Genomic DNA, 12270 nt, shown 5'->3' with positions numbered 1-12270 from the left:
CAAGGCTAGAGGGGCAATCAGTAAGAAGTCCTAAATTCTGCTAACAAGTCACCTGTGGTTCAGTCTAACCCCCAGTTAAACTGCATTGCTTATACACAGGTATCCGAGATATACACAGCTAGAGTTTGCAATCTCTAATCCTAACAAAGCAAGTATGGTTAAAACATACTTGTATAAGAATATAAAGGAACACAAGAGGTAGTACTTATTTGCTTCATTTTTGTGGGACTGTCAACTAAGATCTTATTCAGATCCTTCTTGAGACAATAAAAATTTACTCCAATACTGGGAATTAATGGCTTCTCTTCAACACTGCATAGAACTGAAGACCATACTAGAGAAAGAAAATGTAGTTCTCAACATGAAAATCTGACTAGTCAAAATATCAATCAATTACACCGTCTGGTGAGGAAACTTACTTTATTAGGAATATATAATCTTTTGCTCTTCTTTAGTTTTAGGTAAAAATCAGCAAGTTAAGTTACCTCAGAAAAATCTTCCCTTCCCAGCAAGAGGAGAGAGCGAGCGCGAACAGACTACTAAGAGCATTCCTTCCCCTTAGGGGATTAGTTTATAGCATAAAGAAAGAACACTATTCTCATCCATGATCACTTCATTAAGAACCACACTGTTATATTACTTATGAGAATAAGGTAGGATAGTCTACATAGTTAGGAAGCTTAGAGGTATTTGCTATATACTTTTTTTTAATACTGCCAAGAGTCATGTATTTCAATTAAAGGATATTTCAAATACATTCAATGTACAAGCTCAGTAGGTTAAAATAGTAGTTTGCATGGTATCTGACAGCAGTCTACTTGTAGCCTTTGATATTGCCTGCTGCTATCTTTATACTTACATACTGGGATCCTTTTTGACCTGATGACTTGTCCTCCATTGCTCCTACAGGTGCTGAGGTGCTTCTGTCACCATTAGCATTATTCTTGTCAGTAGCTTTAGCTTCCACCTCACTAGGGAACTTGACATCACCCACACCAAGTGCCTCATTCTTGTATTTCTTCACAAACTGTTCCATCTGCTTCACCTCATTAGGAGATAACTCATGGCATTTCGAAGGATCCTGATCATGAGCAGGCAGCTGCTTAGCCAACTGTTTCTTCCTGTACTGAGCACCTTCTGAGCCAGCCACAGGCTGTTTCTCCTTTGGAAGCATCTGCATATACTGTCTAGCCTAAACCGGAAGAATTAGATATCAGATGCCAATTATGGAATCTAGCTTTTTAAACAAGTGGCTAAAACCAACAACAGTTGAATTAATCACTAGCAAAATCTTCTATATAAACATTAAGCTCCCAAATTTCAGTAGATCAAGATGAATGCAGTAGATTAACTGACTTCTGCCCAACATGAAAAACATGCTTGATTCCAAGCCTATAACTACGTTAAAAAAATGGTATTTACTCCTGTAAATAATATCCAACAATGCTTAATATTTATACAGCACTCTACATACATGTTGACAATGTTTTCAAAGTAGTTAAGTATTTTACAGATGGAGAAACTGAACCAAAAAGCATTGGGCAGCTTGCCCAGGGCACAGAACCAGTTACAAATAATTGTGACAAAGAGGAAGATGCTTTCCTGAAACTAAGTACAAAACTAAAAATACAAATCGATAAATGAATGTTAAGACTGAAGGGTTTAGCATATGTAATTTTAAGAAAGTCTCTGAAAAAAGATACTGCATCCTATCATAGTTAGGAGCAGGCCACAAAGAGCATCTCCAGCTATGGATCACATTGCACTCCAGTACATAAAGTCAACAATTCAAGTTAAAAAGTAAAATAAAAATCCCCAGAAGGCTATCCAAGTGTCTTATCTGGTTGAGCTGCTAACAAACTAAAAAGAGCTTTTCTTTTAGAGGTCAACACTGAGCTCGTTCTTACCATATACAGTAACAGAAACGTGCAGCATTGAGTGTTTCCCTTTACTTTAAACAATGACATAAATTGTATTTATTTTTTTTTTTAAACAGTACATCCCATTTCTTTCAGTCCTTCTAGAAAAGACAGATTTGGGCATTTATAAATTCTCTTAAGTGCCATTACTAAAGGCATATGCCTAATGCAATGTTTAATCGTAAACTATTAGATAAGAACATGGCCTCTTCCCCACCACTTCCAAAGTAAAAACCTCAGACAGACAGTATGCAGTAAACTATAACATACTGAAATCCAAATGAAGACATCGGGGCCACAGGCTGAATACCAGCACACTTTTATTTGAGAGGTGGAGGGGGAAAAGAGGAGGAGAGAATCAGGTTTTGAAGCAACTGGTAATTTTAAAAGCTATTAAACAAGGATCAGAAATACAATCAAATCAAAAACAAGGACTTGATCCTATACAAGATCCACAAATGCTGACCCTTATTGTGGATTCCCTCTGCCTCCCCTTCAACCACCAAAATAGAAAAAAGAAAAAAAAAACCCCAAAAGCCCCACACCCCAGTTAAATGTTATCACTAAGCAGAAAGTAAGTTCTGCATTTCTTACCAGTGTCTGATTCTGAACAGGAGGAGCCCATTCATATGTCACAGTATTGATGGATATATTCTTCTTGGCAGACACTGGATTAGTCAGTATCATTACGTTGCGTTTATACATGGGAATTCCATCAGTTTTAAGTTTTGCAATAAGGGTTGTGTATTTTGTGTCTTCAAAGAGCTTCCCCACTTTACGATCTTCCTCGTTGCTTGTGAGGACATCATGTTCTTCCTGGCCGCATTTGCAGTTTCGACATATTTTTCTATAATTTTGGAGGAATATAGGCAGTTAGCACCCTAACTGCAGGCTGCATCTCACATTAGTTACATGCATCAAAGTGAACCACTAAGAAAGCACATCTGCTGCCTTCCAAAAATGTAGATCTACCCCTATAATAATTTAGTGTTTTTAAAAAAAGGAATAGAGCAGAAACTAGGTGACCCTTCTGAAATTAAAGAGGTTCTCCCATCATTCCTGTAGTAATCTTCTTTGCCCTTAAAAGACCCTATCTTTATAAACCTCAAGTGGTAATTTCTTTACCAGTTTCGACACTTCCCTTTTATTGCACATGCCCACAGTGGTTTAAAACAAGGTCAGATATTGCAATATTCACTCAAGGAGGACAAATGCAAATCTATATCTGAAGTGGCTACCACAAGAGAAGAACATAAGAATCGACATACTGGATTAGACCAATGGTCCATCTAGCCCAGCATCCTGTCTTCTGACCGTGGCCAGTGCAAGATGCTTCAGAGGGAACGACCGAAACGGGGCAATTTATTGAGTGATCCCTCCCCTGTCATCCAGTCACAGCTTCTGGCAGTCAGAGGTTTAGGGACACCCAGTGGGAGCTGCGATCGGCCGAACCTGCGGCTCCCACTGGGCGTCTCTAAACAAACCAGTCTGGCCCTCCAGGGGGCTTACCCTGGCAGGCTGCGTGCCAAAGGTTGCCAATCCCTGCCATATAGGATTTTTGAAGACTATCCACCTTCAAGATCACCATCATTTTCTACAGTTTCAGAGTTATCTGCCAATGATAGTGTTTCAGTCACATCATGTACGTCACATAGCACAGTATATCACCTGTAGCAAAAAGAAAAAGAAAAATCTTCATCCAGAAACAACCATAGATAAATTTGTGATAAGAACCAGCAGATTACAGAAAGAGGTAATTGATGAAAAAACTGCCTGGTTTGTTTATGCAACAAACTCTTTCTGTATGATTGAGAACCCACACTTCATTAACATGATTCAGTCATTAAGACCAGGATACAGTCCACCCAACAGAGCAGATGTTGCAGGCAAATTGCTGGATAAAGTGTATGAAAGAGAAATTGAGCAGTGTGCAAAAGGCCTGGAGGGTGAAATTGTTAACCTGAGTCTTGATGGGTGGAGCAATGTCTACAATGATCCTGTTGTGTGTGCTGGTGTGACAACAGAAGAAGGGAATGTCTTTCTTACAGAAACAATTGATACATCAGGAAATGCACACACAGCAGAATACTTATAGTTTTTACTGCTACTTCTTATAACAAACTGAAAAAAATTTCAAATGTCTAGTACGCAGCTTGGTCACAGACAAAGCTGCAAATGTATCCAAGATGAGAAGAAATTTAGAAGAGAGTCCCAAGCTAACAACATGTGATTGCAGTGCTCATTTGCTGTACTTCCTAGCCAAAGATTTCAGTGTTTCAGAAATACAGTAACTCCTCGCTTCACATTGTAGTTATCTTCCTGAAAATGCTACTTTAAGCGAAACGATGTTATGCAAATCCAATCTCCCCATAAGAATTAATGTAAATGTGTGAGGGGGGTTAGGTTCCAGGGAAATTTTTTTTGTCAGACAAAAAAAGACTCTGTGTGTGTGTCTCTCGCATTGCCCCTTTAAGTACACTGACCCCACTCTAAGTACACTGCCTTTTTAAGTAGATCAGCAAGTTGAGACAGCAGCTGCTGCTAGCAAGCTTCTTCTGTCCTGAACCCTTCGTGTCCCGTCCCCCCCTGTGGGGTGGGGGTACAGGAGTGGGGGGCAGGAGCAGGGAGAGGAGGACACCCTGACATTAGCATCCCTCTTCCCCCTCCCGCCCTGCACAGCAAGCGGGAAGCTCCCAGGAGCAGCTCCAAGGCAGAGGGCAGGAGCAGCACAGGGCAGTGGGGGGAGGGACAGCTGACCTGCCAGGCAGTGGATATCCTGCTGAGTGGCTGCTGCACAGGGAACTTAGGGGAGCGGGGAGCTGATAGCTAGCTAGGAACCAGGGTGGATTGGCAGCCCCCTATCAGCTAGCTCCAACAGGCTGCTCTCTCTGCAAGCAGTGGACAAAGCAGGGGGCTGCCAAACAACAACGTTATAAGGGAGCATTGTGCAACTTTAAACGAGCATGTTCTCTAACTGATCGGCACCATAACAAAAAAACAACGTTAACCAGGATGACTAAGTGAGGAGTTTCTGTAAAGGCGAATGTTATTGAAATTGCAAAATACTTCCGTAACAACCACTTTGCAGCAGCTGCTCTGAAAAAGGTGGGAGGAACCAAGCTAATGCTCCCACAAGATGTGTGATGGAACTCACGACTGGACTGTTTTGAGCACTATACCAAGAACTGGCCTAATCTGATGATAGTCTGAACAAAATCGTGAAAAAATAGATGGCACTGTCACAGCCAAAGTTCTCAACATTGGGCTTAAGAGAAATGTTGAGCACATGCTGAATACCCTTAAGCCTATTTCTGTAGCCTTGAACAAAATGCAGGGAAACAGCTGTTTTATTGCTGATGCTGTTGAAATTGGGAAGGAACTGAGTGAGAGCTTAAAAAGAGAAATATGCGATGACAGAGTTTAAATTACAAGCATTAAAAAAACCAAACGGAACAAGCACTATCTCCAGCTCATTTCTTGCAAATATTCTCAATACTCGGTTCCAGGGTCAAACCTTAACTGCTGAAGAAGACGAGTTGGCGCTGACATGGATATCCATCAATCACCCCCTCCATAATGCCAACTATAATAAACTTCAGAGCTAAGGGTGAACCACTCAAGAAATATACGTTTGCTGATGTTTTAAAGAAAGTCACACCAGTGAACTAGTGGAAGTCACATAAGCACTTGGATTCAGAGACTGTTGAAGTGATAATCTCACTTTTAATAGCAGTAGCTTCTTCTGCTGGTGTAGAAAGAATATTTTCTTCCTTTCGAATAATTCATTCCAAATTGAGAAATCATTTGGGACCTGAAAAAAGCAGGAAAGCTTGTTTTTCTTTTTCAGATTATGAACAAAACAGGAAACTGAAGGTGAAGACGACCGAGTTAGCTGTAGAAGCCAATATTTTAAGTTTCTCATGTTGACCTGGCCGACAGTTGATTTAAATTTTTTTTTTTAGAAAAATAAAAATTTAAACTATTTTAAACAATTTTAACGAAAAGAAACCTGATTTTAAAAATCTTGAATGTCTAACTAAAGTCAAATGCTTGTTTTGTTAAAATATTATGTTTGCTGTTGAAGAAGAAAAAAATCCAGAATATACAACGTTGTTGTTTTAGTTAAATAAAACAGTTTAAACGTCTGTCTGGTGATATTCTCCTCCTAATACAGCATGGCAAGAAAATCTTCCAAATATTAATGATTAACCTGTTGAATTGGAGATAGTTGGATATAGTTCACCTCCCAATGACTTCATAAATATCTACTTCAATTACCTTTGGTAAATGAAATAACCAAACAATTCATTTTCTGATTTAGCTGTAAAACTAATCTGAAAAGTTTTCAAAATAGATCACTTTAAAAACGTATAGTGTGTACCTTCTAAAAATGAAACCTACATCTCCAAGTTGTGAAGAATATGTATTAAGGTTATAACAACCAACAAGAATGCATTTATGTAGAAATCCATGATTAAATTGAATCTACATGACTAGTGATTTAAATCATGATTTAAAAATCAAAATTTAAATCAAATCCACCCTGTTGCAGAGCCACTGGCCATTATTTTTGAAAACTTGTGGTGATCAGGGGAGGATGACTGGAAAAAGGCAAATATAACACCCATCTTTAAAAAGGGGAAGAAGGAGAATCTGGGGAACTACAGACTCACCTCAGTCCCTGGAAAAATCATGGAGCAGGTCCTCAAGGAATCCATTTTGAAGTACTTGGAGGAGAGAAAGATGATCAGGAACAGTCAACATGGATTCACCAATGGCAAGTCATGCCTGACCAACCTGATTGCCTTCTATGATGAGATAACTGGCTCTGTGGATATGGGGAAAGCAGTGGATGTGATATACCTTGACTTTAGCAAAGCTTTGATACGGTCTCCCACAGTATTCTTGCCGACAAGTTAAAGTATGGATTGGATGAATGGACTATAAGGTGGATAGAAAGCTGGCTAGATCGTTGGGCTCAATGTCTATTTGGCAGCCGATATCAAGCAGAGTGCCCCAGGGGTTGGTCCTGGGGCCGGTTTTGTTCAACATCTTAATTAATGATCTGGATGATGGGATGGACTGTACCCTCAGCAAGTTTGCGGATGACACTAAGCTGGCGGGGAGAGATAGATACTCTGGAGGGTAGGGATCGGGTCCAGAGTGACCTAGACAAATTGGAGGATTGGGCCAAAAGAAATCTGATGAGGTTCAACAAGGACAAGTGCAGAGTCCTGCACTTAGGACGGAAGAATCCCACGCACAGCTACAGGCTGGGGACCAACTGACTAAGCGGCAGTTCTTCAGAAAAGGACCTGGGGATTACAGTGGACGAGAAGCTGGATATGAGTCAACAGTGTGCCCTTGTTGCCAAGAAGGCTAACGGCATATTGGGCTGCATTAGGAGAAGCATTGCCAGCAGAGTGAGAGAAGGGATTATTCCCCTCTATTCGGCATGGGTGAGGCCACATCTGGAGTATTGTGCCCAGTTTTAGGCCCCCCATTACAGAAAGGATGTGGACAAATGGGAGAGAATCCAGTGGAGGGCAATGAAAATCATTAGGGTGCTGTTGTACATTACTTATGAGGAAAGGCTGAGGGAACTGGGGTTTAGTCTGCAGAAGAAGAGTGAGGGGGGATTTGATAGCAGCCTTCAATTACCTGAAGGGGGAGTTCCAAAGAGGATGGAGCTAGGCTGTTCTCAGTGGTGGCAGATGACAGAACAAGAAGCAATGGTCTCAAGTTGCAGAGGGGGAGGTCTAGGTTGGATATTAGGAAACACTATTTCACTAGGAGGGTGGTGAAGCACTGGAATGGTTTACATAGGGAGGTGGTGGAAACTCCATCCTTAGAGGTTTTTAAGGCTGGGCTTGACAAAGCCCTGGCTGGGGTGATTTAGTTGGGGTTGGTCCTGCCTTGAGCATGGGTTGGCCTAGATGACCTCCTGAGGTCTCTTCCAACCCTACGATTCTGATTCTTGAGCTGGCAGCAGCACTTACAGTGTGTATGTTTGGGGGTGGAAGCGTGGGGAATGAAAATCAGCTTCTTTCCTATACTTCCCACCAGATCTACAGGTTGTGGAAAGTGGTTTCCCCTCCCTTCTACTCTCAGTGTTGAGCAAGGGGAAAAGAGTTCCGTAGCATGCCCTCCCCTTCCCCTCACTAGCACAGGTTTGGTTTAACAGCCCTAAATCTCAGGATCCTGGCCCTCAGTATAAAGGGAATACAGGTACTCCACACCTCTTCCCCCTGTAGGTGTAGATCTTGCTGGGAATGAGTAAACTTGAGTGCAAGGTTAGACTGTAAACAAGGGTGTGACAGGCTGTGTGCTAGAGATAGTGTTTTCAGGCTAGTTGAGATAAATGAGAACACCCTGAACTGATAACGCTTGAAAGTAGATAAGGCAAGGACATAAGCAATTATCACACAATCTGCCCAGTGTCCAAACCACTTAGATTCAAGAATAGATGTTCGTAGCTAGGAAAAATATACATAAACGGTGCAGTGTGACACATGATTTGGTATTATGGCATCACCTTGTATGCAAGCCCCACGTCTGGACCCGTCCAATGTGGGCATAGAGCTGTTACATGCCTAATAAAGTAACCTGAGTTACCAGAAAACAAGATGAAATGTTCTCCTAGAACTGGATGAGGTGTTCTGGATAAGCAGAGCGGAAAAGGTCTCGAAGGAAGTCCTAAAGTCCCCCTTCTACTGGTATAGCCCCTTGGAGCCAGTGCAATTTAAAACATCCTCAGTGCCGCTGCAAGATGCGCCTAAGGACCTGCTTTTTGGCCCCAGAATGAGGGAAGATATGAAATGTGGCTTAAGCCACCATATTTCCCACCCAGGTGCTGAAGGGTTACATGACTTTGAGGAAAGTACTGGTCCCAAATAGCGTTTTTGTGAATGTGGCAGGCTATTAGCATCTTTTGCTAGTCACACAGCATTGTGAATTCTCAGACTGCATTTCAAAGGGCAAGTCAGAACATTCCCCGCTACTTGTAATAGGTTACGTTACATGACTCCAGTCTTACTTTCCCACTAGATGAGAGTGTATGTAATCATACTGTAAAGGCTACTCTACAGTACGGGGGGAGGGGGGGGTTCACACCCCTGAGCGAGAAAGTTGCAGCGCTGTAAATTGCCAGTGCAGACAAGCCCTAAGACAGTGGTTCTCAACCTTTTTTACCCAGGGACTCCAAAAACATAGACAAACCTGCAGACCCCCAACCAGAGACAACACATGGGGGTGGGGCACGTGAGGCCAAATGCCCTCCTCCCCCTGATTTCTGCCTTCCATTTGGCCCTGCTCCCTGAAATGCTGATGTAGCAGGACAGAGCAGTGGTGTGTCTCCTTGGCTAGTTGCTGCCTGCTCGTGGAGTCAATGGCTGTGAGGCAATCCCTTCTGATAGCAGGGGGAGATCTTTCTTCTGCAGTAATTTTGAAATTTTTGGTTGCACCCCTCCCCAAACCAGACAGGCTGGGTGGCCTCCTGGGGTGAGCTAGGGGTTGGGATAGTGCTTCCTCCCTAAATCTTCCCACCCGAGGCTGAAGCCCAAGCCTTGGCAGACCTCCTGAAACATGTTCATGACCCCACACCCCTGGTTGAGAAGCAGTGCTGTAGAAGATTAATATTAGAAAATGCTGGTCCGTGTATAAAGTTTTTCCCCCCCCCCCTTACAGGGAGGTTTTGCCAAGTTTATAGAAGTCTGCATTTCAACACAGTTTCCTTGACTTCCAGTAGTGGCAAAACCCTGCAGGAATAAGTCTATCATCAATTCACCTCATACTTTAATTTGAACAGTAGATTCCATGCTGCCTTATTTTAACAGTTTTTAAGTCTTTATTTTACCTATGTTTTTAATAGATCTCTTAAAAAGAAAAACCCTGATGGTGGTAGTGGTTCAGAAATGCCACAACAAAAACAAAACAAACCCAAACAATTAGCCTGATAATGCTAAACTGCTCAGAGAAAAATAAGTGTTGTGGACAATTGTGAAGTCTTAAGACTACAGTATTAATACCCCACCGAGAAGAAGCGGGTGCATCCCTGCCACTCAGTATTGTTGTAGGCTATTTGCAGACACCACTACATTGTAGACATTGACTTACACATAGTTATGACCTTGAAGCCTAGACAGTTTTTTTTTTAAAAAGCTTAGACTTTCAAATAGTTCTGTAGCAATTCGAAAATAACCTGTAGCTACATGACTTCATAATCACACCACACATGAGGCCCTATTTATGACATAGATCCTTTCACCTCTGTCTTCCAAGCCATCCTGTGCTTTGGATAGAAAGAGGCTTATAAGTTTCCAAACCTGGTCTGTTCCAAAGAAGAGAAATGACCTGCCACCAGCTAGCCATACAACTCTCAATCTTGTTCTCCAGAAAAAGCCTATGAGGTTTTTCACAAAAACATAAGGAGAATCCCCAGCAGCTCTTTCAAGCGTGTTATATTGTTTTCAGGCCTGACACTACCGCAGGGGTTTCCAAACTGTGGTTGTACCATCAGCAGTTGGGGGTCGCTGCAATCCCTAGTGTGTGGATGATACCATTTTACTCTTCACAGCGTGGCCTCTTATGTATGGTGCGCGCGAGGTCACGATGCATGGAGAATACCATTTTGCTCTACAAAATGGCATCCTCCACACAGCGTGACCTTGCACACACCACACATACAAGGTCACGCTGTGAAAAAGATGCCATTTTGTAGAGCAATATGACATCATCCATGTGGCATGACCTCACAGTATGGGCATCCAAGGTCATGTGTGGAGGGATGCCATTTTGCTCTTCAAAAATGGTGTCCTCCATGGTGTCTGGGGTCCTGGTAGGAATTAATTAAAATGGGGTTACATAGCAAAAAGTTTGGGAACCCTTGTACAAGAAACGAAGGGAAGCCACTGAATGCATCTGATGAAGTGAGCTGTAGCTCACGAGAGCTTATGCTCAAATAAATTGGTTACTCTCGAACGTGCCACAAGTCCTCCTTTTCTTTTTGTGGATCCAGACTAATATGGCTGCTACTCTGAAACCAATTAAAACTGAAACACTGGGAGAGCAGATTCAATTCCATCCAGTAGAGGGTAGTGCTACACTGGTATCATGCAGAATGTAATCATACAGTAAAGCAGACAGATGTTAAAAACATCCAAGCAGAATAAGACAGAATGGTTGGGTTTAGAGATCTTGTTTAAGCCTCCCAACCTTAACCGCAACTCAGACTGCAATCCTCGCCACACCTGTTACCCACATTCTCTTGTCTCAGTGAAGAGAGAACCTTGAATTTACTAGTTAACATAAATGAAAAAGCTGATCGGGTTAAGGTTTTGTCCATTTGTGATTACATCCTATTTAAAATATGAGCATTTTTATTTCAAACTAGTATGATCAACTGAATCCATTTTCAGGTGTGTTACCTCCTCCTGACTGATGAACTGCTGCAACACATACTCATAGGTCTGCATTTCCTTTATCAGCAAAATCTGGACTTTATTTTTTTTTCTTCAGTACCCATTTATACAGCATAATTCACTTTACAGACTACTTGCTTCACTTTTAAGACCATTCAAGAGAAGGATGGATCAGTAGTTAGGGGCAATACACTGAAATAGTTATACTGGTAAAACCCTAGTGTGGATCCAGAATCCAACAGATTGAGTTTACTCTCTGCTGCAGCAGAATGTGTCTACCCTAGAGAGTTTTGCTGCTTTAACTATACTGGTATAGTCAGAGTTGCACACCTAACCCAGCGTGATGCAGTTATATAGTATAAAAGTGCTTATACTAGCATAGCTTATTTCAGTTCAAGAAGTAGACTAAACTATATTGATGCAAGACTGGTATTCTGTGTCCAAACTAGGGCTTTTACAGTATAATTATTTCAGTTAAGAAAAACCCACATTCCTAGCTGACAATGTTATACCAGTAAAATTGAAGTGTAGTCAGGCTTTAGTAGAACCCAGACTCTGGTGGGTGGGCGTGGATGGTGGAAATGACAATATGGGAGAAGTGAAAGTTCTCCTGCTCAGTAAAAAAAAAAAAACAAACAAACAAAAAAAGCACTCACAACCTTACAGAATACTAATTCTATGCAAAGCCCCATAAAGCACTAACGAGCCGCTATCTGTTTATTACACAGAAGATAGAGGTCATAGCCAATCTTGGATTCAGAACAGCATACCATCCGAGTTCAAGCAATATTTCAAATAAATTACTTTAATACAGCAAAAGTCAAGTTAGCAATTGTATAAGACTCCACAAACATTAACTCAATTTCAACGTAAATTAAAATCATTTTAACTACAGCTCAGACAAATGCTTATGTATTTTGTTGGAAGCAGGA

At 41.6% G+C, this 12270-nt stretch overlaps 1 protein-coding gene across 1 annotated transcript in view; it reads right to left on the bottom strand.

Moving 5' to 3' along the window:
• TES (testin LIM domain protein) overlaps window positions 1-12270 on the bottom strand; it is a 41225-nt gene that overhangs the window by 10126 nt on the left and 18829 nt on the right. The window contains exons 3-4 of the mRNA XM_074952068.1: window positions 2514-2766; window positions 860-1192 (exon numbers count right to left, since the gene is read on the bottom strand). Of these exons, the coding sequence (XP_074808169.1) occupies window positions 860-1192; window positions 2514-2766 (586 nt within the window). The remainder of the gene's footprint in view (window positions 1-859; window positions 1193-2513; window positions 2767-12270) is intronic.

Source organism: Natator depressus, chromosome 1 (genome assembly GCF_965152275.1).
Source record: "Natator depressus isolate rNatDep1 chromosome 1, rNatDep2.hap1, whole genome shotgun sequence".
In the NCBI taxonomy this organism is placed as follows: Eukaryota; Metazoa; Chordata; order Testudines; family Cheloniidae; genus Natator; species Natator depressus.
This window is presented reverse-complemented; position numbering and strand designations above follow the sequence as displayed.